Here is a 24,036-nt window from a genome sequence, read left to right on the forward strand (position 1 = left end):
TGTTTATTAAATTAATTGAATAATTATATAAATTTGCACTTTTCCAGGTTATAAGTTATTTTTAATAGAATTTAAAATTGGGAGTAAAAATCAATGGTTAGAAGACATAGGTGAGTCATCCAGTTCCACAATCAACTATATCCATTCAAAGTGAGTTTAAAAAAAACATACACATTTTTTACATAAACAATAGAAAGAAAAATTTTTTAAATAAATGTTTTTCAGAAACATATCAGCTAACTAAACCTATAATATTTGAAAATAGATACCTTTTATTTAAAAAAAGGGAGTTCTGGAATCCCAACCTGAATTTTTTAGGAAAAATTAGTAAAATTATCTTTATTGTAAACTTTTATTTTACATAATATTTAATTTGTCCAATTAGGAAAATATTAATTACAAAAATGTTAAATAATTAAAGTAGTGTAACAAAAAAAAACAAAAAACGAATTTCAAATTCTTTATTACATGACTTCATCAGCATTTAACATTTTATTATCGTCAACTTCATTAAGAATCCTCATTAACATTACAATTATTCTTTTTTTGTTCAGGTTTTAGGGGTATTGACTACTGTAGTCATTAGCCCCTTTCTACATCAAAAAAAAATTCTATCCCTTTCCCAATAAACCACTAGCAGCAACGTAGTCAACAGACTACTTTTATGAAAACATATAATCTAAAAATAGACTTGTCAAAGAAAGCTGAAACTCTGAACACACAATATGATAAGGGTGTAAAGGGTCCTTACCACTTAAAACACATAAATAAGTAATAGTAAAAGGAGTTCTATCGAAAACACTTTATGTCATGCAAAAATTAAGACTCATATTTGATTAAAATCCTTTATAAAACTCATAAAAACAATCTTTTCCTAAATTCTGTCGCCTAGGTTTACTCTTAAGCCATCATTTTTTGCTTCTTTTTTCTATTTTCCTGCAGGTCTTGATATTGAATTCAAAAAATTCTGATGCCTCAGAGATTGATCCTTTTGAACCTCTGCAGTAAATTACAGAGAATGTCTTGCTGCCAGCATCAGATGATACCAGCTCAGATGCTGCAGTCAGTAGTGCATCAGTGTTGAGACCCGATGCATTTCCTGCTAAAGCATGTGGGGCGGCTGAACTCCTCGCTTTCTCACTTAAAAGCCACCACCATGCTTCTGAGGGCTTTATTTTTGTTTTTTCTCAATCTTCTTTTTCTAATATTTTTATATCTATCTTCTCACTTCCCTGCATGGGGAGTTTTGCAATTTCTACTTTGGCTTCAGGCTTTTTGTCTATTCTGGATTTACTGTCCTTCAACTTGAAATTGGTTGAAAGTTCATTCTTCAAGGAAGAAGAATTCTTTTGTTTGAGAGTTGGTGTTTTCTTTTCTCTTTGTGGGCTATCTTCTCTGGTTAGACAATTTCCAAGTTTTTTTTTGTTCACAATAAGTTCAAACAACTTGCTAATGCTGGTGCTGGTGCTAGCTTCGCAATCACGTCCTTTGAAATAAGTTGCAGAAGTTGATACAACCTGTATATATGATATTACCTTTGGTGATCTGCTTTTGATGATTTTCTTCACTTTGAAGTAGCTCATCTTTTTAATTGCCATCTTTTAACTTCTTGTATTGCTACCTTCTCTTTATAAATTGGACAGTTTCTAGATCTTGGTGAATGATTCCATAGATACCCATAGGGCAGTCCCTGCTAAGACCTGAAGTGACTCACACTGAGCGGCACAAGACGTTGATAGAGCTAAACTCACAGCAGCCCACCCTCAACCTGGCTCTACAACTGGGAGGAGGGAAGGGCACTCCTCATTCGCACTCTGCCCAACGGTGGCAAAACAGATCACGATCATGCCTCCCACCATCGCTGTAAACAGTGAAACTGAGAAGCATAACCGTAACCATCTTGGGACCGCCAATCCTGTACTCCATAGGGAGCTTCTGAGCAAAACCTTGCCCTGTTGACCAAGATAAGTGAGGGTACCAAAATACTGTGTCATTGCCCGCCCTGGATGTGTGCATAAATATTATTGCAAGGATGTGGGGTTGGATTTATTGCACAGAATCCGGGGCATTATTATTATTACTTCTTTTTTTTTTTAGGTTTTAGGGGCATCAACTGTTATGGTTATTAGCATCTTTCCACATCAAAAAAAAATAAAAAAGCAAAAAAGAAAATATTTCTTTCACACCCGAATAAAAATAATAGCAACATAGAAGACTAGTCTTGTCAAAACAAATCGTCAAAAGACTTGTCAAGGATATTAAACCCTAGATAAACACATGATGACAGGGTTGTAAAGGGCCCATACCACTTAAAAAACATGTTTAAAACACTTACAATACATAAACCATTCCTTACAAAATGTTTTCACAAATTATCCAAATAAATTAAATCTATAGATGAGTCAAAAGTACACAAAAAACTAACTTCTTCCTAAAATCTATTGCCTAGGTTTACCCTTAGAAAATCCTTTCTTTCTTATTTTCTCCATCTTCCTGATTGCCTTGATGTTAAACTCTAGCTTGTTTCAGGCCTTGGAGATGGATTCTTCTGATCCAACATAGTAAATCACGGAGGATCTTCAGCTGCCGATACCAGATGACACCGACTCCGATGATGTGGTCAGCAGTGCATCAGAGTCAAGGCTCAATTCACTCCCTGCAAAAGTGCTTGTTTTCTCGTTTAAAGACCTCCGTGCTTTCAGAGTCTCCATCATTGGTTTTTCAAAATCCTATTCTCAATATAAATCGAGAAAACGATTGCAGTATACTTGTCTCTGGTTTTCTTTGAGCTTTCGCTTCACCTTAAGAGCTGATCGAAGGCTCAATTCTTATTGCAGAGGAATTCTTTGTTTTATTAATGTCCTATACTTCTGTAGTGACTTATAACTCATTTCTTTGATTTGTTCATCTTGTGCATTAAAAGAGGCTACAGGAGCCACTAGAGCTGCAGCAACCTGAGCATAAGACATTGCTTTCAGTGATCTACTATTCACAATTTTCTTAGCATCGTACTAGCTGAACAGGTCAGCTGTAAGACTGTACAGGACAGTCTTCACCTCCTGAATTACTATCTCTTGTTTGGACAGTTACATGATCTTGCTGAGCAGTGTTCAGCCATGAACACCACTCAGCAATAGTATCACTATGGCAATTGTGTGTCAATAGCCATATTGACACACACAGGTGGATCCTTGCATGGGTCATCAGGATCAGTGGCTTACCACACATAGATTTGTTTTCTTGTACATCCTTCAGAAAAGACGGACCATTCCACCAGAGTTGTGTCAAGGTTAATGCATCCAGCATGCAACCACGTGACAGGATATCTGCGGGGTTATTCTTTGAAGGAATATGCTTCCATAAGCATTCCTTAGTTAGCTCTTGCATAGAATATCTTCCATCTATTAGGAAGTGATGACAACCAGTAAAGTACTACTTCAGAATCCAACCAAAAATGTTTTGAATCAAATCTTATACCTAAAATATACTTAACCTCATTGAATAAACAAGATAATAGAAGAGCCGCATTCAGCTCTAACCTAGGAATTTACACCCAGTTATATGCCGACAAGGTAAAGCTCAAAATTCAAGATGTAATTATTCCACAAGTTTCATGTAATTGTCAGATGTATATCAATTTTGCAAAAATATGTTCAACAATACTCTTGGGTTAAAGTATAATTGTACTTTATTGTGGATCAAAAATAATACATCTATCAAAGACTGTGAAGAAAGGAATGCTGATCACAATAATACTAAGCAAAGTTCTAAAATCCATCCCAGAAAATTAAAATCTGAATTGATAAGATCAAATGTTATCACATTCTTTAATTCACTGGCCAAGATTGAATCTCATTATTGCCGTGCATCAACATGAAGATTGTATTTTAGCAAACAAGAGTTTAACTGCTTTTATCAAAATATATTTTGTAAAGACCATAATGAAGTTCCTGTTTCAAGAACACTATTTAATGAAGAGTTCCAGAAAATGAATCTTTCATTATTTCGTCCTAGATAAAACCAGTGCGATATATCTGTTTCATTTAAATCAAATAATATTGACAAGGAGAGCAACAGAAATCATCATATAATTAAACAGGAAACAAGAGATGTTAAGAATTCTGACAAAATTGCAGAAACATCAGATTTTGTTTTTATTGTGGCTGACTGTTGATTATTGTGGCAGTCCTGTTAGCATCATCAAAGCATCAGCAATGTAAATTAACCTGCCACTGCTATATCAAGATCATATAAAAATCAAAAAAGAAAAATGTGATCACCTACAAGCTCTAAAAAAAGTTTAGTCAGATTATCATGCCTTTTATGATGAACTTCCTTTATTTTATTTGTATCAGTTATTTTCATATACTTATTCCTTTCACAGATAATACATGTTTCAAAATGTTATTAAATAAATATACCAATTAAAAATACCATTTTTTATTCTTGTATAATGCCGATAATGATAAAAGATATTTTTAAGAAAAGTGTGAAACTCCGTACATCATGCACTGTTTTCTGTAGAAATATGTACAACTCCAATAATAAATTAAAAAAATGATATTTATGAGAATTAATTATTTTATTATATAGATAATATTCACAAGTTTTAAGTATTCAATGAAATTTACTTTTTAAAATATATAGTTTTAAGACTCTCCTGTAAAATTTACTCAAATGGACTTACACGCTTTTCTGGTTTCACCGACAAAATGCAATAAATTATCTAAAAAAATTAAATTAATTACAATTAATAATTTATTTCTGCATTATTCCTTTAGCTTCATAAAAAAAATAGTAATTTATTTATAAAATAAATAAAAAGCTATGTAAATAAAAAAATAATTTTTTTACAGCTTTTTACATAGGGTTGGTATATATGGTTCAATAAATGGATCAGAGAATACATGTAAGGATACTGACTCTTTTGATCCTCCAACTAACAGAAAGGAACGTTGTGTGGCATGCAGTCCAAATCGAATCGATAAAATGGTAAATACAGTAAGAACACATACTCAAGTCTTGTACATTAATAATTTTTATATCTATAATTTTATTGTTACATTAATACTATTCATTACAGAAACAATTTCACAGGTTGAAAAGATTTTTCTTGGGGTGTGTGTGTTTTGGTGCTACTTTATTGTTAGTGGTGTCTGATTGTGTATGAGTGCATGCATGGAACCTGTTAGCAAGCCCACAAAGCCTAGGCGCCCATAAATGAGGTTCCTTCATCTCGTTAACACACAAAAAAAAAAGGTTAAAAAGATTTGTAACCAACTCTCAAAGCTTACCTTAATAATAAATAAACTATAAAGTTATTGTGAATACTGATACAATTTTAATGATTTTTCACACATTGTTTGAAAGTGTCCTAAATTATTAAGGTAAAGAAATCTAGAGAAATAAATTAAAATCTAATCTGCATCAGATTCTGGTGTTTCATAGGATGGCTGTGTTTGTATTACTGGCAAGTTCTTGTAGGAACTACAAAGACTTTAGCCTACTAAAGACTCAAAATTTTATAATGCTTTATATATATGTACAAAATGGCCACCACTGGGATCTCGGAAACTATACGTTTTATGAGAAACTTTAAATGGAGAACCTTCCCTAGATTTTTACCTACATTAAAAATACAGTATTATCATTATTGAAATCTTTGCCCCTTTTCCAAAATTGCTAGAAAATTCATTATTCTGACTGGAAACCTCAAGTTTTTATAGCATTTTTAGGTAGAAAATAACATTTTAAGAGAATTGTTATTCTTGTTTATGAGCAGTTTATTTCAAATATTCCATTTTACCAAAATAATATTTCCTCTGATGATAAATGTTCAATAATACTTTTTAGATAAATCAGGATTTTCTGCATTCTTTTTGAAGGAACATTATTAGGAACAATTAAATTTGTTCTCAAATATGCATATAAATAAATAAATATATATATATATATACACCACGAAGTTCTCCTGAAACTTTCATAACCTATTCTACTGGTGAAAATAATGTAAAAAATTCATATAAACATATTTCTAAAATGCTTCCTTTGCCAGTTATGCTAGTGAAAATTTCAGCTGCCCCAGTGAAATGAGTTATACTGAAATTTTTAAGACGTTAATTAAGGGGCAGAATTAGTGATTTCTTATGGTTTTTAACCTGGAAAATATAAAATAAAATAAACTCCAGAATCATATTTGCAGTGGTTTTTGAGAAATCTGGGGTGAAAACCAATAAATTGGGGTAAAAACCCTGTTTTTTTTATATTTGATATACAATAACTGTGTTAAATGGGTAATAAACATAAAAAGCTAAAATTTGTAGAGAATTCAATTCTGAACAAAATGGTGCAAGGTAGGTGGATAAAACAAAGAAAAGCTAGAAAAATTTTAGTTTTATTTAGAAAAAGTAGATTTAATACGTCAGAAAAAATCTTATTTAATGTAAACAAACATCAGATTCTTTTTGGAGATGTGAAAAATTTGTAAAAAAAAAATTTTTTTTTAAACTGGAAATTAACAAAAATTTTAAAATGGAAATTACTTACATATTTTTATGAAAGAAATGCAATAAATTATTTGAAAAATTATTATTCCAAAGTTGGCAATGAAATAACAGCAGCTGATCAACAATGCACAATACTGTATTAGTGTTTAAATAATTCTGTAAGGTATATTAAATATATCGGGTACTGTGACCTATGCTGTCTTTAGCAAAGACTTGGTGAATTTTAGTTTGAATCTGATTGGTTTGCTTTGAAGTAATGCCGTACTTATTTACAACAGAGGCATAAGCTGATAGGTATTCATTTTGGGTGTGTATAATGGTAATGCTGCAGCTTCTGCAATGGAATATGAAATGCATTTCCCAAATCGTAGGATTTCAGATCCCAAAATAATCAGCGTGAATTTTCGCAATCTTCAGGAAACAGGTTCATTACCTAGTATTCGTACCAGCTATGAACAATCTATCCAACACTACGCTGTTATTGATGAAATTATTATCGATACAATAAAGCGCAGTCCTGGTATCAGTGCAAGACACCATTCTAAGTGGATCACAGTTTTATCCTTATCATAAACAGGCAGTTCAACATCTACACTCAGGAGATGGTTCGCTTCGTTTTGAGCTCTGTAACTGGTGGAATATAAATTGACAACCCAACAAGTTTGTTTTGTTTACTGAAGAGGCAAATTTCAATCGAGATTCGTCAACAATTCACGCAATGAGCACACATGGGCAGAAGTAAATCCTCATAAAACTGTGAAAGAAAATTTTCAACACCGAATTAGCGTCAATGTGTGGTGCGGCCTTCTTCATAATCAGCTGTTAGGACCGTTCATATTACCAGGCCACTTAAATGCCGAGTCAACTTGCACTTTCTTCAAGAAGAATTGCCACAGTTGCTTGAAGATGTTTCTCTAGCGATGAGACTCAAAGTATACTTCCAGCACGCCTTCCCACTTCTCTTGTGGTATTTTCACTCAAGTCATCATTTCCCTGAGAAACGGATTGGTCCTAGAGGTCCATATTCCTGGCCGCCTGATCTAACGCCTTTAAATTTTTTTAAATGCGTGTAGGGATGAATAATATTGTATACAAAACAAAAATACATTCTCGTGAGGAATTCATTGTCTGCATTATGGACATGGCTGAGCAACTTAAGGGAACATCCCTGAAGAACTAGAAATAGCAACAGAAGAAGTATGGAAGCGTTCCAATAAATGTGTTGAAAATGACAGGCTCATTTTTTAACATTTGTTATAAACTGATACTATTTATCTAAATAATTTTTATTTAGAAATTAACAGTAAATGCGATTATTTGCAATTATTAACAGTAAATTTAGTTTTTACAAATTTTTCACATCACCCAAAAAGAATCTGGTTTTTGTTTATATTAAATAAGTATTTTTTTTGACAAAAATGTAGTAACCTGTTTTTAAATAAAATTCAAACTTTTCTTTCTTTTATTCAACTTATTTTATACCATTGTGTTCAGAATTAGATTCTCTACAAGTTTTGGTTTTGTGTTTATTACCCATTTATCAAAGTTATTGTACATCAAATATAAAAAAAACAGGGTTTTTACCCCAATTAATTGGTTTTCACCCCAGAGTTTTCAAAAACTACTGCAGATACGATTCTGGGACTTATTTTATTCAAGTTTTTAAGGCAAAAACCATAAAAATCACTAATTCTGCCCCTTAATTAATTTGCTAAAAATTTCGGTATGACCTCATTTCATCCAGGTAGCTGAAATACAAGTGAGATTTTTTACTAGCTGTAACTGGCAAATGAAGCATTTTAGGAAACTATGTCTTTATGAACTTTTCCCATTATTTTTACATGTAGAATAGGTTATGAAAGTTCCAGGAAAACTTTGTGATACACTTTGTATGTAAGTTTTTAAATGTTTTACAGCTAGTGGTTTAATATTGTTACTTTATTCATGTTATTATATCATTGTTATTATATCATTGTTATTTTAATGTGAATTAACCACTTCTTTTTCTTATTTATTAATTTTGTATTTCGAGATACTATTATAAAAAAGATTTTTATGATTTTTCCTTGGTCCCTTTAGACAAAAGTGGAGCTGTTCCTTTTTGTTTCTGTTAAATGGCACTTATTATTCTTGACATCATCATAATAAAGTACATTCTGATCTGAATAAAGTACATCTATTTATTTAAAAATATAAAAAATATTTTTTTTTTTACCTATCAGAATAAAGCAGTAATTACTTCTAAGCCATACATAAACAAACAAAAATTATACATTTTTTTAAAATTAGAAAACAATTAATTAAGAAGGCTATGAGAACAATAACACACTTACGCTAACAATAATGAAATAAAAGGAGTCTTTTTAAAATAAATGTCTTTAACTTGAAATACATTGCAATCCAAAAATTTTTCAGAATTCTATTTGTAGAAATAACAAAATAGAAGTGATTTCTTATGAATGCTTCTTGTATTTTCAGTAGTTAATGACTGACTGAACCTAATCCTCTAAGAAGTTGACTGAAATATTATTACACATATAAGACCAAAAAATGTTTCTTTATTGTTTATGTTGATTACAGCTTTTCCTACTTTAGACTACACATATGGATTGTACGCAAAAGCACTTGCAATGAAAATCTTTTTTTTGTATAATTTTTTGTTCCAAATTTCCAAGTTTGTTTTAATACATGAATCAGATAAACACTCAGAACTTTCATCCAATAAATATATAATAATCATCAAATTCTATTATCACAAATGGAATTTGAACTGGCAAATTATGATTTCATCACAAATTATCTTAATCACATATTAACCAACATATGTAAAAGCATGGCATTCTGTTGCAGCATTTCTTTGTAAATTCATGTGGGTTTTGGTTTTTAGTTCCAATTCCTTTAAACTCTGTTCATAATTCTATTATGGTCAGTTTAGACTAATAATGAATAACAGTTGTCATTTGGTTCAATAAATGTAAACAGTAATAAAAAAACAACATAATAGACAGTTTAAATTAAGCCAGTGAAAACTAACTAATTTAAGTAACAATAATTAACATTTTTCCAGTAGTTCACTTTCTCCTAGATCCCTTGAATTTTATGTGAGATGCATCAAACAAAATTTCTATTTCGATTTAACAGCATTTTAAATCGAAAGAAAAATTTTGCCAAGTTTGAAAGAAAGCTTGCATAATGGGTTTAACAATAAAAGTTTTAGCAAGAGGATTTCCGTAAGGTATTTTTATTTACTGTTATTAAAATTAAAAAAAAAATAATTTAAAACAATATCAAGTATGTTATTTAAGAAAAACTAAACATAAATAAGGAGAAAATGATCTATATCATAAAATCTAATTTTTTAGTATTGCAGGTTGTTTTATAAAATTTGAAGATCCCAGAAAGTTTTAATTGCAAACTGCTAGTCCACACACCAAACAATGGAGAAATTTCACTATCTAACTTAAGGATTTATGATCTAATGCAATGATGCAGTTCAATATACTATGGTACAGTTTAATGTTGGTGTCAGCTGCACCCGCATTTTAAAGGGTACCTTATTAGTTCCTTTATTACACATTATATGAACTTATTCTGTGTATATATTCTTTGTATCATATATTTCTCTTGATTTTATTAATACATCTGCTGACAAGTAAGATATCAATGAAGCTCTTTCTGTTTCCATTCTTTATGTAAGCTACTTAATGCCTTGAAAATATTTCACTTAGTACTGTAAAGTACAGTAAATTATGAGTTGCTGTATACATTATTATTATTTTTGTTACGATTTAATTATTTTTTTATCTTCATCAAAGTCAAGATGTGGGAGAACAAAATGCTAACTTTTGTAGAAAAGGTGGTAATCATTTTTATTTATTTATTGAAAAAAGGAATAAAATAGAAATTAGAAGGAAAGAAAGTAAGGTATTTAGTTTAAAAGCAAAGATACAATTTTTGAGAATATACTTAAACAGATTCATATTCTTAATGAAATTAGAATTAAATTACCTTTCTTATTTTATTTACATTTTTATGTTTGTGTGAAGTATGAACTGAATTGAAGTAATTCAGAATTTTTTTTGTTACTTCAAGTTTGAATTAACAAACAATACAATATAATATTGTATTATAATCAGAAGAGTTATAAACAAATCTTAACTGTTACAGAAAAAAATTCCAGAAGAAAGAATTCCATGGGATCCACCACGTCCAAGATTATCAAGAAGACGAAGTGATTCTGTAGGAATGACTAAGGTATCTTTTAAAAATAACTATAAATGCAAATAAGTTAAATATATATATATATATATATATATATATATATATACATCGCAAATTATTCTGGTACAGGACACCAAAATTTACTTGTATGCTCATAATATTGTTCAAAATTTCAAAATACATAACATAATTTTGAATATACTGACAAACAATTAAAAGAGTATGTTTTAATGTATAGATATAAAATTTAATACCAACTGAAGGTGCAGGACATTGTGAAACTAGTTACTGGAAATTATGGTAAGAAGGAATATGGTAAGTTTAACTTATCTAATTACTATGTTTTGGTGGTTTATATTTCATACAATATTATATATATATTTCATCACGAATGCCATGACATACTGGCAAATTTTGCTGAAATCTCCTGCAAAGACAACAAATGTTATTCCACCATTAACTTATCATGCGACGTAAGGTCTCCGAGAGTATGGTCAATTGCTTCAGCATGAGCTCGATGAATCGTGGTGCATTCATCCCATATAATTAGACTTTTATGCATAGAGGCAAACTGACTTTTGTCCATATGATAGATTTAATGGCAATTTAAAAGTTGAATGAGTAGTCCTACCACCAGCAAGGAGCATTGTAGTGATGCCTGATTATGCTACACCGAGAGCCAAGCTACCTGTCCATCAAACATATGATGGACAGGTCATATTATTGTCCCATCAATTTTTTGTCTTTTTTCTCTCAGTATGGATATTGCAAGTGATGGAATAATATTCTTAGTGTCTGGTTCTAATTTAGAAAGGTTAATATTTTTATGTCCTCTTGAAGTTCATTGATATTAAAAAAAAATTCAGAACACTATGTCATAGGTGGTTTTCATTATCTTGTTCATCATGAATTAGCGATGGTAAACCAAAATCACATAAATACTTTTCACCAACACTTATAACCTTGTCATCAGTTTTAATAAGACCTCTATTTAAAACATTTCTATTAAAAAATATCTGGGGAGTGGCTTACTATAAGAAAGGAGCAGCCTGAATAAGAAGTGCAGTACCACAATGGATTATTTATTATTTACATGTTTAAATAAATAGCTTTTTATTTTAATATAGCCTATGACACTCCGGATTACATAATGAAGCTACTGTTTGAAATTTGGTAGCGATTAGTTTAGCAGTTATTAAACGTTTTGATAACATACAAACAAATGTTTCCACTTTACTGTAAAAAGATCTAGATGCTGTTCAATAATTTGAAAAATATTGCCAAATGAATAATCAAATATTTATCGCCTATCACAGAACCAATATACCATATTAGTTAAAAAATCGAATACAATTGCATTAAACTAACTCTACATGTATATCACCGAAATGAATTAAAATTCTATGTTATTCAATAATTAACAGGTATCGGCAGCATACGCTTTCATGATTAAATAGACTGAATTATAAAAAATTGTTGTGTGAAGCATCCCACACGTGTCCACTGGCTAGCAGAGAGCCAACACCCCATTTGAATTTCAATGCCAACACCCCTAGCAAATACCCCATTTGAATTTTGAAAATTGATTGCGAAGTTAAAACATTCCTGAATAACCACGATCTGTTAGATAGAGAGTGTACCTAATGTATGCAAAAGTTAGCCTTCAACGTACTAACAAATACTCGTTTGAATATTGAAAGTTGGACAATTTTTTTTTCAGAGATATTATAAGCCGTTTGCATCTCCTAAAAGTGCCCCAGGAGCATCCTGTTTGTTAACAGTTGATGGTGATAATTGGTCTAGCCTCCTGTGAGGTGCTTGCAAACATCACCACTCTAGTTTCACACACAGTCCCCATGGGACTTATTCTGGAGAAAACTCACATATTATGCAGTCTTTTTTGAGAAAATTTCACATACCTCGCAGTCTTTTGCAAGCATCATTTTCAGGTTAATGATTCTTTAATGTATTCTCTTCTGTGTCCTGTGTAGTTGTCAATGACATCAGCTGTTAATGATTCTTCTTAATGTGTCAGTTTTTTGTCCCTTAGATTTGAGTGATCAAAATATTTATATAAAGTAATTGCTTCACCACATTTTTACAATAAACAGTACAGTCTTTTGCAGCATCATTTTTAGATTAATGATTCTTTAATGTATTTTCTTCAGTGTCTAAAAATATCTCGAAAAGAGTGTATCCTAGAACATTTTTGACTGAAAAATAATGCTATAGACTCATTGTTCCCCAATAAGTATAGGGAATCATATAGGCCAAATTTGTTAAGTTGCTACCTGCACTTCAATACAAGGGAATTCCCCATGGTCTGGTGTTTAGTTGTCAATGATGTCAGCTCATTCATTCGTTAAATAAATAAACAATATGTTGATGCATCATTAAATGAATAATAATTAGTTGTTTTTATATGTATTGGTTTTACTTATACATATAAGTTAATATGAATTAAAATTAGTCGTTTTGTTCTTGTTTATTTTTATAAAATATGAATTAAATTTTAAGATAATATTACCTCATTTGACCTTTGATCCACCAGGAAAAAAACAAAATCTAATCAACTATTCTTGTTCTTTATTTCACCAGTTTATGATGTACAGCCAATTATAGTATCATATATTAATAAACAATATACTGGTGTTTTAGGCTTAAAACTTTCTTCAGTTTCAATTTCAATTTTCAAATCAACATCAGCTATTTTTAAAGATTCATCTTATTGAGAACAATCAATTACATATAAAGGATAATTTTTTTTGTAATTGGAAAAATTGTATGGTGGCATTTTTATAATATGATTTTTGAAAATCTGTAAACATTTTATACATCCACCTCTGATTTCCGTTTAAATTTTTATATGTATATGGAGTTGAATTTATAAATACTTTTAATATTTCTCACTTTACAAGAATCGAATTTAGATATCTCTTTAATGGAATTATCTTTTCTATCAGTTTGAAAACAAACAGTATCATACTGTGGTTTGTTTAATTGTGATAATGTTTTTACATTCCATTCTGTGAAATTTGTTTGAGGAACAGCTGGATACTGAAGAATTTCCCATTTTCTAAATTGCATGAACACCTCTTTATTTTTATCTCTCAATTTAACCAATTCCAATCGAAATTTAGCTGCCGCTTTTAAATATGGCATATCCCATGTGATTTCAGTTATTTTCAATTTAGATTTATGATCTGCACTTGCAGCAACTATTGCCTTTACATCATCATTGCTACGTTTCAAAACCAATTCTTGTCTAGTGTTTACAATGGGTTTTTTATAATCTTCAGCAAACCCATAAACATTGTTAAAGGTATACCCAAACTAAAATTACCATCATCTAAATAAATTTTATTATCTTTTTAAATGTGATTGGTCTTCCAATCACATTTTTCAATGACTTCTTGCCCCTTTAAAAGATACTTAATCTCATCGAATAAAAAGGCACCAGTGAAATTTACAAAATCTGATTTTTTATTATCTGAATCTATAAGTTTTCCGCAAACTAACAAACCACTAGGAACAGTGTATATACTTCTGGTTGATTTACACGAATTATAATTTCTGCATTATTATCAAATTCTTTTAACGATTGGTGTATGTGGATGGTATTATTTGTACGTCAATGAATCAATCATCTTGATGTTTACATTTTTCAATGCTTAAATAATTCATTACGCAATCTACATAAAAGAATTATTTTTAATTTCAATATAGTATTGCTTTAAAAATAAAAATTCACACTTTACAGATTTTAATCTTCCATTTACAACTTCTAGTCCTAATGAATTAAATTTTTTAATACGTTCTTCAGTCAACTTGTAACTTTTTTTAACAAAAACATTATCATCACTATCAAATGTAGGAGGCATATATTCTATATCTACAAAAAATAAAAACATTCTATTTTACAATAGATTATTTAGATATTCTCAATATCAACAAGCTGACTTGTTCATCGCGTTAATTGTCGTTTTGATCTGTCAATCGTATCTCTAAATTGTTAATTTCTTTCACACCAACAGGTAAAAATATAATATTCAATGGATATTCTTCAATCATATCACCAGGATGATATGAATTCTAATGGAAACGCATACAAAATATTGTCTCAATTTCCATTTTTGATACTGCCCATAATAATATTTCATTTTTCACATATTACATTTACAAGGGCGATATTTACTGGTTGATCCAATATGTGTATGGTTTGAATAGTCTCGATCCATAACCCATAAGACTAGTAATACTGTAATCTTTATCTGAAAAATCTATCCATACTGTGCTTTTAATTTCAGTCTGTAATGTATTGTTGTTTGCTTTAATGGAAAAAGTTTCTTTATTGTTTTCATTTCAGGCTGTATATAATCACCTATATCCTCAATCTCATAACTACCTGTCGGTATAGTTATGTAGCACTTTTTTATTAGCATATAATTATTATTGTTTTCATCTTTTTTTACATCCTCATCAAAGCCAAAACACAATTTATTGTTTTTATTTTTTTTTGACATTCGGAATACTGTTTCCCCGTCATAACCATTGTAAACCCATTTCTTATTGTCCTTTTGAAATATAAATTGGTGGGAAAAATGTATTATCAATCACCGAACTGTTACCATCAATCGATAATAGAAGCTTCATATCTCTAGTAGGAAAGAATAAAACAAATATTAATAAATTATTTGCAATAATCCGCTTAAAAAGTAAACTGAGAACAAATTACATCATCATTGGCTTGATATTTAGTAATTTTGTATGTTACATTAGACTTTAAGAAATATCAGTTCTGTAGGGGGCTGTACACTGCTGATACTATAAAAATACTCTACATTTTTATTGATTTTTTTTAAAACAAACCCAATGTGTACAGAGTCTATTTGAAGAATCTAAATTGACTAAGGCGCATTCATTTTTTCTAATCTTTTTTGTTAATGCATCTCACATATAAACACCTCTAAAATGTGGAATTTTCAACGTTTTGCATATTTAACCAATTTGCAATCATATGAAGCACGTTTCAGTATTGAATCTATTTTTTTTTTTTACTTTTCACTATTAACTTTTTTCTTAATAATACCACCGCCTTTCTTTAATTTTTCTCTACCACCCCTTTTTAGTTTCAATCTACCGCCAAATTTAGATTTAAGTTTAATCGCGTTAATTTCGGCATAAGCCGTCGCTTTTCAGTTAAACTGCTATTTGACGCGATTACACGTTCTCAAGCTCTTTCAGTCAGTGCTTTATTGGTTTCACATCTGGTTTTATTATCTGAATATTTCGAATAAGCTATATCGTGAAGTTTACAAGCCTCATCAAATTTATTGATATTTGCCTTTGTCACCAGGCTTCAGCCTTATTTAATTTCGTACCCGGATTGTAGTAATTGTAACCTGAAATATGCACTTCAAAGGTAATAAATCTACAGCCTAATTGACTACAGAACGGATAATACAACCTTTTTTATAATACAACCTTACGGATAATACAACCTTAATAATACGGATAATACAACCTTTTTTCATATTCTTTTTTAATTATTTTTATTCAAATACATTATTGGTATAAAAGTAAAAAAATTACTTATTGGTATTGGAAAAATTACTTAAATTAATTTAGATACTTTAAAAAATACCTTAAGTAATTTTTCCACCACATTTTTACAATAAACAGTACAATCCTTAACAACAAAATTTTCAGGGTTAATTATTTTTTAATGTATCAATTTTGGTCCCTCAGATTTACAGGACCAAAATATTTCATATAAAGCAACAAAATACAGTAAATTTATCGATGAAACAGATAATTTTGTACAGTTAATTATGCTAATCCAGTTGAACCTAAAACATGACAATTACATTCAGTTTCATCAAGTTTTACACTTTCAATCCAAGAAATATGTTCATATTTTGATACTATCATCTGCATGATTCTCATACCCTTTTGTACCATAACTTGTTTATTGCCCAAATTAATAAGAATTACTTTAATTTCATCGTGATAATTGGCATCAGTTGTGCCCGGCCAATTGGCAACTGTAATGTAATCTTTAGCCGCCATACCTAATCTGGGTCTTATTTGCACTTCAAGATTTTTCGGTAACAATATTGCAATACCGGTTGGCATGATTTTTATTTCACCAACTATTAAACCTGTATTGCTTGCTGAAATTAAATCTAAACCAGCGCTTTGTTTGGTAGCACATTTGGGTAAATCAACAAAATGAATCAGTTTCATAATTTTAACTCAATTTCTATTAATGAAAAAAAAAAATCTAAACATATTAAAAATCTTCTTCGTAGATCTCTTTTTCATATTGATTTCATGTTCTCTGATCGATCGCGATATGAGTACTTGACATCGCCCATAAAATCTTCCTTTTCCTGTTCCGATGCTTTTATTCTTTTATCAAATGATAACATTATCATTTTTATACTGTCAGTTTCTTTGTTAATATTTACATCATAGTCTTTTATCGTCTTGATTCAATTTTTCCAAACCGACAAACTGTTCACTGTGAGTGTGTATTAGTTAAACATACTTTTAGCTCGTTTAAAATTTTCCGCGTCACCATCTTCAATCGGATCAAATACATTACACTATCTATGATTTTTCACATTATAATTTCAAACTCAGTCATTGAAAAACCAATCCCCGGAGGACCTTTTTCCCCTTCCCTCTTCTTTTACCGCCTAATTTTAAACGTAACATTTCTATACATAAAAAATAAAATCAAATCCTCTATCTGAATTCAACATTTTACAATTCTTTACTTATGGATATAATTTCATTTGAAACAGCCGTGTTTCCGACATAGTATTCACTCACAAGTGTATACAATCTAACCACCAATTCGTTGGCATCGTCCCAATATTGATAAGACTGATTATAATTTAATGCAGTAGTCCGCTACCGCTAAACTATGTCGACTGTTTTATACAGTGAAACAGATCTTTTTTGAGGAAAAAGCTTTCTAATCATTATATATAAAAGATTTGTTTTTATTGTACCGGCATCTGTTAAGTGCGCACCAGTATGTTTCAGCATTTTATCATTAATTTGCATATCTCTTTTGTGAACTTTTTTAGGTCTGAATTTAAAAAAATTAACAACTCTAAAATACCAGGCGTGGCTTGATATACTGCATTTTTTCCCAAATAAATTAAATAATTTTTAAATTCAATTTTAGTATTACCCAATGTGTTTGTATCATATTTTACTCAATACACATGATCCAGTGATACTTTTGGTGCTGTTTTTAACATTTATAAATATGGTTCATTTGTAATTGTTTCTTGTGTTTCAGAAAATTGTGTAAATGGACTATCTACCACAATATCTATACATCTTGTAAATCTAAGGGGGTTTTCACCTTCACATGCAGTTTAAGTCTATTCAATTAAAGTAGTTTTTTCAGATGTGATATCATTGTTGAGGGCCCTACATCGTCTTTATCTGAATAATCTCGTGCCAGCAAACTACAAGTTTGTTGATGTCTTTCTAATTAGCCAACAATTCTAAAAATCACCCAAATCGCAATCTACTTCAGCAATATCGATTTCAATATCAGTCAGCGGCGGTATTGGTTTTGGTTTATAGATTTCTTCTTTAATTTCTTGAATAGTTTCGATTATCGGTTTAAAGGGGTTAGCAAATAAAGGATCTTCTTCAGCCAAACCCATAATATATGCCGTATTTTTATGTTTAAAAGCTTTATTCAATTTATCAATTTCTACCAATTGTTTTTCCTTTCCAAATGAATATATAAAAAAAAAATTAAATTCAAACGATTACTTTATTAATGTTTACCGGTGCTGCGTTCGGTGTGCAGTGTTCAATCAATGATTAAAAATTTATCAATGTCGTTTCTATAACGACCCTTATTTTTATCAGATTTTTTATCGATAATCAAAAAACTGTAACGGCTCTTGTTCAAACGTAGTTGTATAAAGATTTAAAATCATCAAACGACATGTCAACATTTATGCGTTCTTTGTAAATGTGTTGTGAATTTACTTTGTGTTGTCTGAAATAAATAAATAAGTTACAACTGTCTCATATCAATTGTTGGTTTGGTATTTTATAATGTTTGCGCCAAATTAAAGCAATCGTATTTGTTTGGCAACCTCTGGCAAAATATTCACAGATACTTAGTTTTTCTTTAATCACATCGTTGAGAATCATTATTGAATGCGGTTGGGCTGCTCTTCTGGTGGGGGAATTTGATCACTTTCACTATATTTATAGTAACAGAGTTCTGGATTTAACATCATCAGTTCCGATAGTGTTCTGTATGAGGTACACAACGTTACTGACTTTGGTTTGCTTGGTATTTCCCCCGCCACCATCCCATTCGGTCGCCCTAAAGCACAAGACCGAATTTCTGTGCCACAAATGGCAACTGAGTCTCCAACAGTTTAGCTAGTGTCCATTATCCTAACGTAGCTCCTAGAACCTGGCCAACAGCTTGAGCAGACTAAGCATGGTGCCATCGGCTTACGTGTCCCAACTGTTCACTTGTCATATATTTTAGGCAAACCCTATCAACTACTTAAAGTATATATGACATCCATAATAAAATTTATTTTGTCTCGGCAGCACGCCTAGGTCGCTGAATGCCAGCAAGTACCTGTCCACCATTTTATAGCGCTTGGAGCAATAATAATTGGCTGGTGATGAACCATACTCAGGGTTAGCTTCCCAAAAGCAAAACGGTAAGAATCTTTCCCTTAAGCAAATTAAGGATACCGCATCTAGGAACTCCCACACAGTCCGACAATGCGGCTCTCGCCACATTGACGTTCCAGGGTGGGCCGGTCTCTCATAGTTTACAATGTTATAATATTCTATTTCTCAGGCAATAATAACCTCTCTGGTTGTTTGTGTTAAAAACACAACTAAAATTAATTGAAGGTATAAAACTAACAAAAAAATGTGCCATTTAATTAATTCCATTACAAAAAGAATTGGAATCAAATACAATTTTTTCTATATACATTGATAAAATAGATTTCATATTTCTGTTTCAGAAAGAAAACATACAGAATACAAAATGTGATCAGGAAATTGCTAAAAAACGTTCACCATCCTCTTGTCCTTCAACAGGAAAACAAAACCATAAAAGCAGAAGTCAAACTTGTAAATCAGGAGGAAATGTTAATCATTTAACACCTAATAAAACAAATAAATCGCATAATAAAAAATTACCAAATATTGAAACACAGAGTATAGTTCTATCTCGAGGAGCTTTAAGACTTGCAGTTAATTTTCCACCACATACAACTGTTATTCTGAAAGATGGGGCAACTGAGAAAGTTCTTCAGTCTGAGTATTGCCACTGTAATGGAATAAAACCATTTTAAATTAAAAAAATATTATGCTTAAAATAATAATAGAAAAACAAAAGTTAATAATTAAAAGAGGATTAATTATATAATGAAACTGGTCTACGGTTAGTGCCCTATTTGTTTCCATTTTAATTCCCAACAAGTTTTTTACCATGTTATTCAATGATGAGAAACATGAATATGTAATACGGCTTCTACATTTTGTATACCAGACAAAAATACATAATTTTTTCTTTTAAAACTGTAAACTCTTAATCTATAGAAGAATTTAGAGTCTTCATAAAACAAGCATTTTTCAAAGAAATTAATTGATATACATTGCTCAGTGCACTCTTTTAAAATATTTTTTGAAGTTGTATTAACTGTAACAATAATATTCTTTGTGTTGATATTGTCCAGTTGATCTTATTACATTAAATTTACTGTTCCACAGAGTGGAAAAAAGTAACCACAATCATTAACTTTTTTGAAAGTTTACATTTACAAACAACTATATAAGCAAATCATCTGAATAAAAAACTTCAAACAAGAACTGTAGTACTAAGCAAATAATCATTTCTTTTGTTTAAAATAGAATCATTTTCACATTTCAATTTTATTTCTCTGGAATCAAATTTGATTGAACAATATATTAATCAGTCCTTGGTTGTGGAGTCCTCTTTACCAATTGGTATTTTCTTGATTGCCCACGAGATTAATTTCTGATCAATTTAGCATCACAATCCCATTCTCTTTAACAAATTTATTTCCTACTTGGAAGTATGGTATGGTACTAAATTATGGTGAAAAACTGTTTCATCTGTGTTTCCAGTAGCAGGATAAATTTTTCACTGCAGGACTAGTTTTTTTTTTTTTTTTAGAAATCATCATCCCTTCAACAGGATGGATAAATAAAGAACCACTATTTGAAAAACCAATACCAAAACCTCTTTTTAATCAAATGCTTCACAGATTGCACAAAGTGTTTTGGAAACAAGTTTTTGTTGTACCAACAAACACAATGTTTTACCTCTAACAATGATTTTCATATGAGAAAAAGGAATTTTTCTTTTCAGCAAAAGTAAAATTTTTGTTCTTAGTACAATGCAGTCAATATTTTATTTTTCAGTTAGTAGATGTTGCTAATAAATAACTGAAGGTGAACCACAAGAGGCCCACTTGTGAAAATCAAATGTTAAGTGGCCCTTTGTCCAAATCAGTGTTCATTTTTGAGGATTTAGTATAGATTCTTGTAGAGGCACTGCAATATCTTTTTGAGATGTCTTTATCATCTGTATTTTCTTTTTTGTCTAAGCTCAATTGAACCAACTTCTTGCTTCAGTTTCAGAATAGAGTTGGTAGCTTCAAGTAGTTTTTTCTCCATTGATGAAACCATTCTAGTGATTTGTGATGTAACTGATGAATACAAAACTAACTAGCCCCAGGACAGAACTGACTAGATCATGACTTGAATACTAAATCGTGGATACCGGGGTTCTTTGGTGGTCGGGTTTCAATTAACCACACAACTCAGGAATGGTCGACCTGAGACTACAACGTAAATAAATGCCAGGATAAATTTGACAAAAATTGGAAGCTCTACTTTCCATTGAAGTAAAGCTCAGTGTGTTTTATAAATCATTCCGACGCCACACAGTTAAATGCCTTTTGCACATTTAAAAATGTTTCAGATTATCCTTTTTTCTAAACATAAATATGTATGACTGAAAAACCAAACTATTCACTCAGTTAAGTAACAAAATATGGTCACAAACAAAGGGGTTTAAACATTTTAAAATTAGTTTTTCATATAATTTTGATAATAAAGGTAATAAACTGATTAACTTGAAAGAGATTTTCTGGATATTATACATAATTTCATTAAACTTACACTGTATAATATTTTTACATTAGGAGTTAGCAAACTTTTTCAGTGGAAGATTTCACATACCAGCATAAATAATCTATGTAAACTGTCTTCAGGATATTTTTAATGTATTAGCATTTGCTACAGTTATAGTAACTTATAATTTAACTTTTCTGTAGTTAAATATAATTACTATAAATTATGTGCAGTATTTTAACGTCATTAGATTTACAGTATTTTTTCTTAAGTTTTAGTTCATATAATTAATTCATAGGTATTTGAAAAAAGTAACATTGATAATAATTGTAAATGTCAGTAATTTAGAGCAATAAAATTAAACAATTACTTAAAGGTTCCAAAAATTTCTTTCTTCCTCTTAACAGTTTGTACTGTAAACAACAATTCCAGTTAACAATTTGTAACTGTAAAGTTCTAGCAAACTTTAAGGGAAATGAGTATCTTTACAAAACTGTGACCGAGGTTAGAATGTCAGTCTAATTAGCAACATTAGTCACTTAATAAACCAAAAAATTTAAACAAACACTATTGAACTGAGAAATAATTGCTAGATCTGAAAGCAAAAAAAAAAAATCCTACAGAACCTGGGACCCACATCGACCGAAGTTTAATGTGAAATACTGAAACATTTGAGGTCAATCATAACAGTTTGGGATGCTCTTGAAGGGTGTAGCTCAGCATGACAATGCACAGATCTCAAATCACACAAAGGCTTTAGACTTGTTTTTTAAATGAGAGATTGTCAACCATTCTTAGAAACTGGGTTAAAATGTGTATCATAAAACAAATTTTACTTCTTGCTAACAACTTTTCAGCCTACTCAAAGGTTATTTACCAAATTCTCTTGCTAATAGAACTGCATGAGCATTTAAGAACTACATTTACACAGTTTATGAACCAGGTTTCAAAAGTTTAAACGACAAGCAACTTAATATAAATTTTCAGTATGGTCAGCAAATTCTGTTAATTGATGCAAATGCATGATAATTTCAGGAAGATGCTTGAAATAATGAAACAATTGAGTTGCTATCACCTGTGAACTGTTCTAGGAAAGCAAAAGTTGCAAACACTATTTACCTAATTGTAATGAAGAGTGTAAGACGACTTGCATTGTTACAGTGGACTAAACAATTCTATTTTAACAATTTGGAATGAGCTCGAGTCCTACGTCATGATGACCACATTGAAGTGGTTGAACAATAGGTTGATACTATCATGATTCATTTGTCGTGATATCACAGGATGCAATGACAACTACTGTAACCCTTTCAAAATTTATCTACTATAGTGAATGATGTGGAACAACTCTACAGCAAGGCAAAGAATCTATTTTACATAAAGTTTGAAAAAGAATTTACGTTAACTCCATATAATTAATACGTATTAATTATAATACCCTCAATAATTAATACTTATAGTTTAATATTTTCATTTGTAAATAAAAGCAATTATAATTTGTGAAATAAATACGACAAATGATCTTTATACTGTAAATATAATTTTTTGATTTGTCTTTCCATATCAGCTAAAAAAATGTTATGTAGATACTTCACTAGTATGTAAATCAGTTTATTTGTACCCTTCAATGATACTTACAGTAGAGTTTTGTTGGAAGTATTGCTTATGTACTTAAATATTATCCATTGTAACAGACAACTAGTACAAATTAACGATTAATAATTAATCTTTAGTATAGAATCTATCATGCACTGCAGTAAATATAATAAGCTTACACCTGAAGACAATAGTACAGTCAAGTGTTTGGGTGTAAAGAAGACAAATTTTTCTAAAACTTTTTTTTATTTTAGAACCAATTCCATATGTAAATAAATTCTTATACTCAGACGCAAGAATTTTTTTTTAAGTGTTTCTTATCCCTTATGGGTCTAATAAACTGAATAAAAAATATTTTCACAAAAAAGGTGAAGTAATTGATAACGTGTGTTCTGGTTGTCTTCCCATTGACTAAATTGATGATGTTAATAACAGTGCTACAGTTTTGGAAAATCATAGTGTAAACTATCATACTGGGAATAAATGATTAACATAATTTACACCTTTGTTTCATATTTTTTTACACTAGGTATAA

The 24,036-nt window shown here is 30.3% G+C and overlaps 1 protein-coding gene across 1 annotated transcript in view; it reads left to right on the forward strand.

Moving 5' to 3' along the window:
* Positions 1-20,284, forward strand: part of LOC142320233 (uncharacterized) — a 23,719-nt gene extending 3,435 nt beyond the window's left edge. Inside the window, exons 3-5 of the mRNA XM_075357935.1 lie at positions 4,857-4,992; positions 10,674-10,760; positions 19,766-20,284. Of these exons, the coding sequence (XP_075214050.1) occupies positions 4,857-4,992; positions 10,674-10,760; positions 19,766-20,098 (556 nt within the window). The 3' untranslated portion in view covers positions 20,099-20,284. The remainder of the gene's footprint in view (positions 1-4,856; positions 4,993-10,673; positions 10,761-19,765) is intronic.
* Positions 20,285-24,036: the final 3,752 nt, after the last annotated feature.

Source organism: Lycorma delicatula, chromosome 2 (genome assembly GCF_047948215.1).
Source record: "Lycorma delicatula isolate Av1 chromosome 2, ASM4794821v1, whole genome shotgun sequence".
Classification (NCBI taxonomy): domain Eukaryota; kingdom Metazoa; phylum Arthropoda; class Insecta; order Hemiptera; family Fulgoridae; genus Lycorma; species Lycorma delicatula.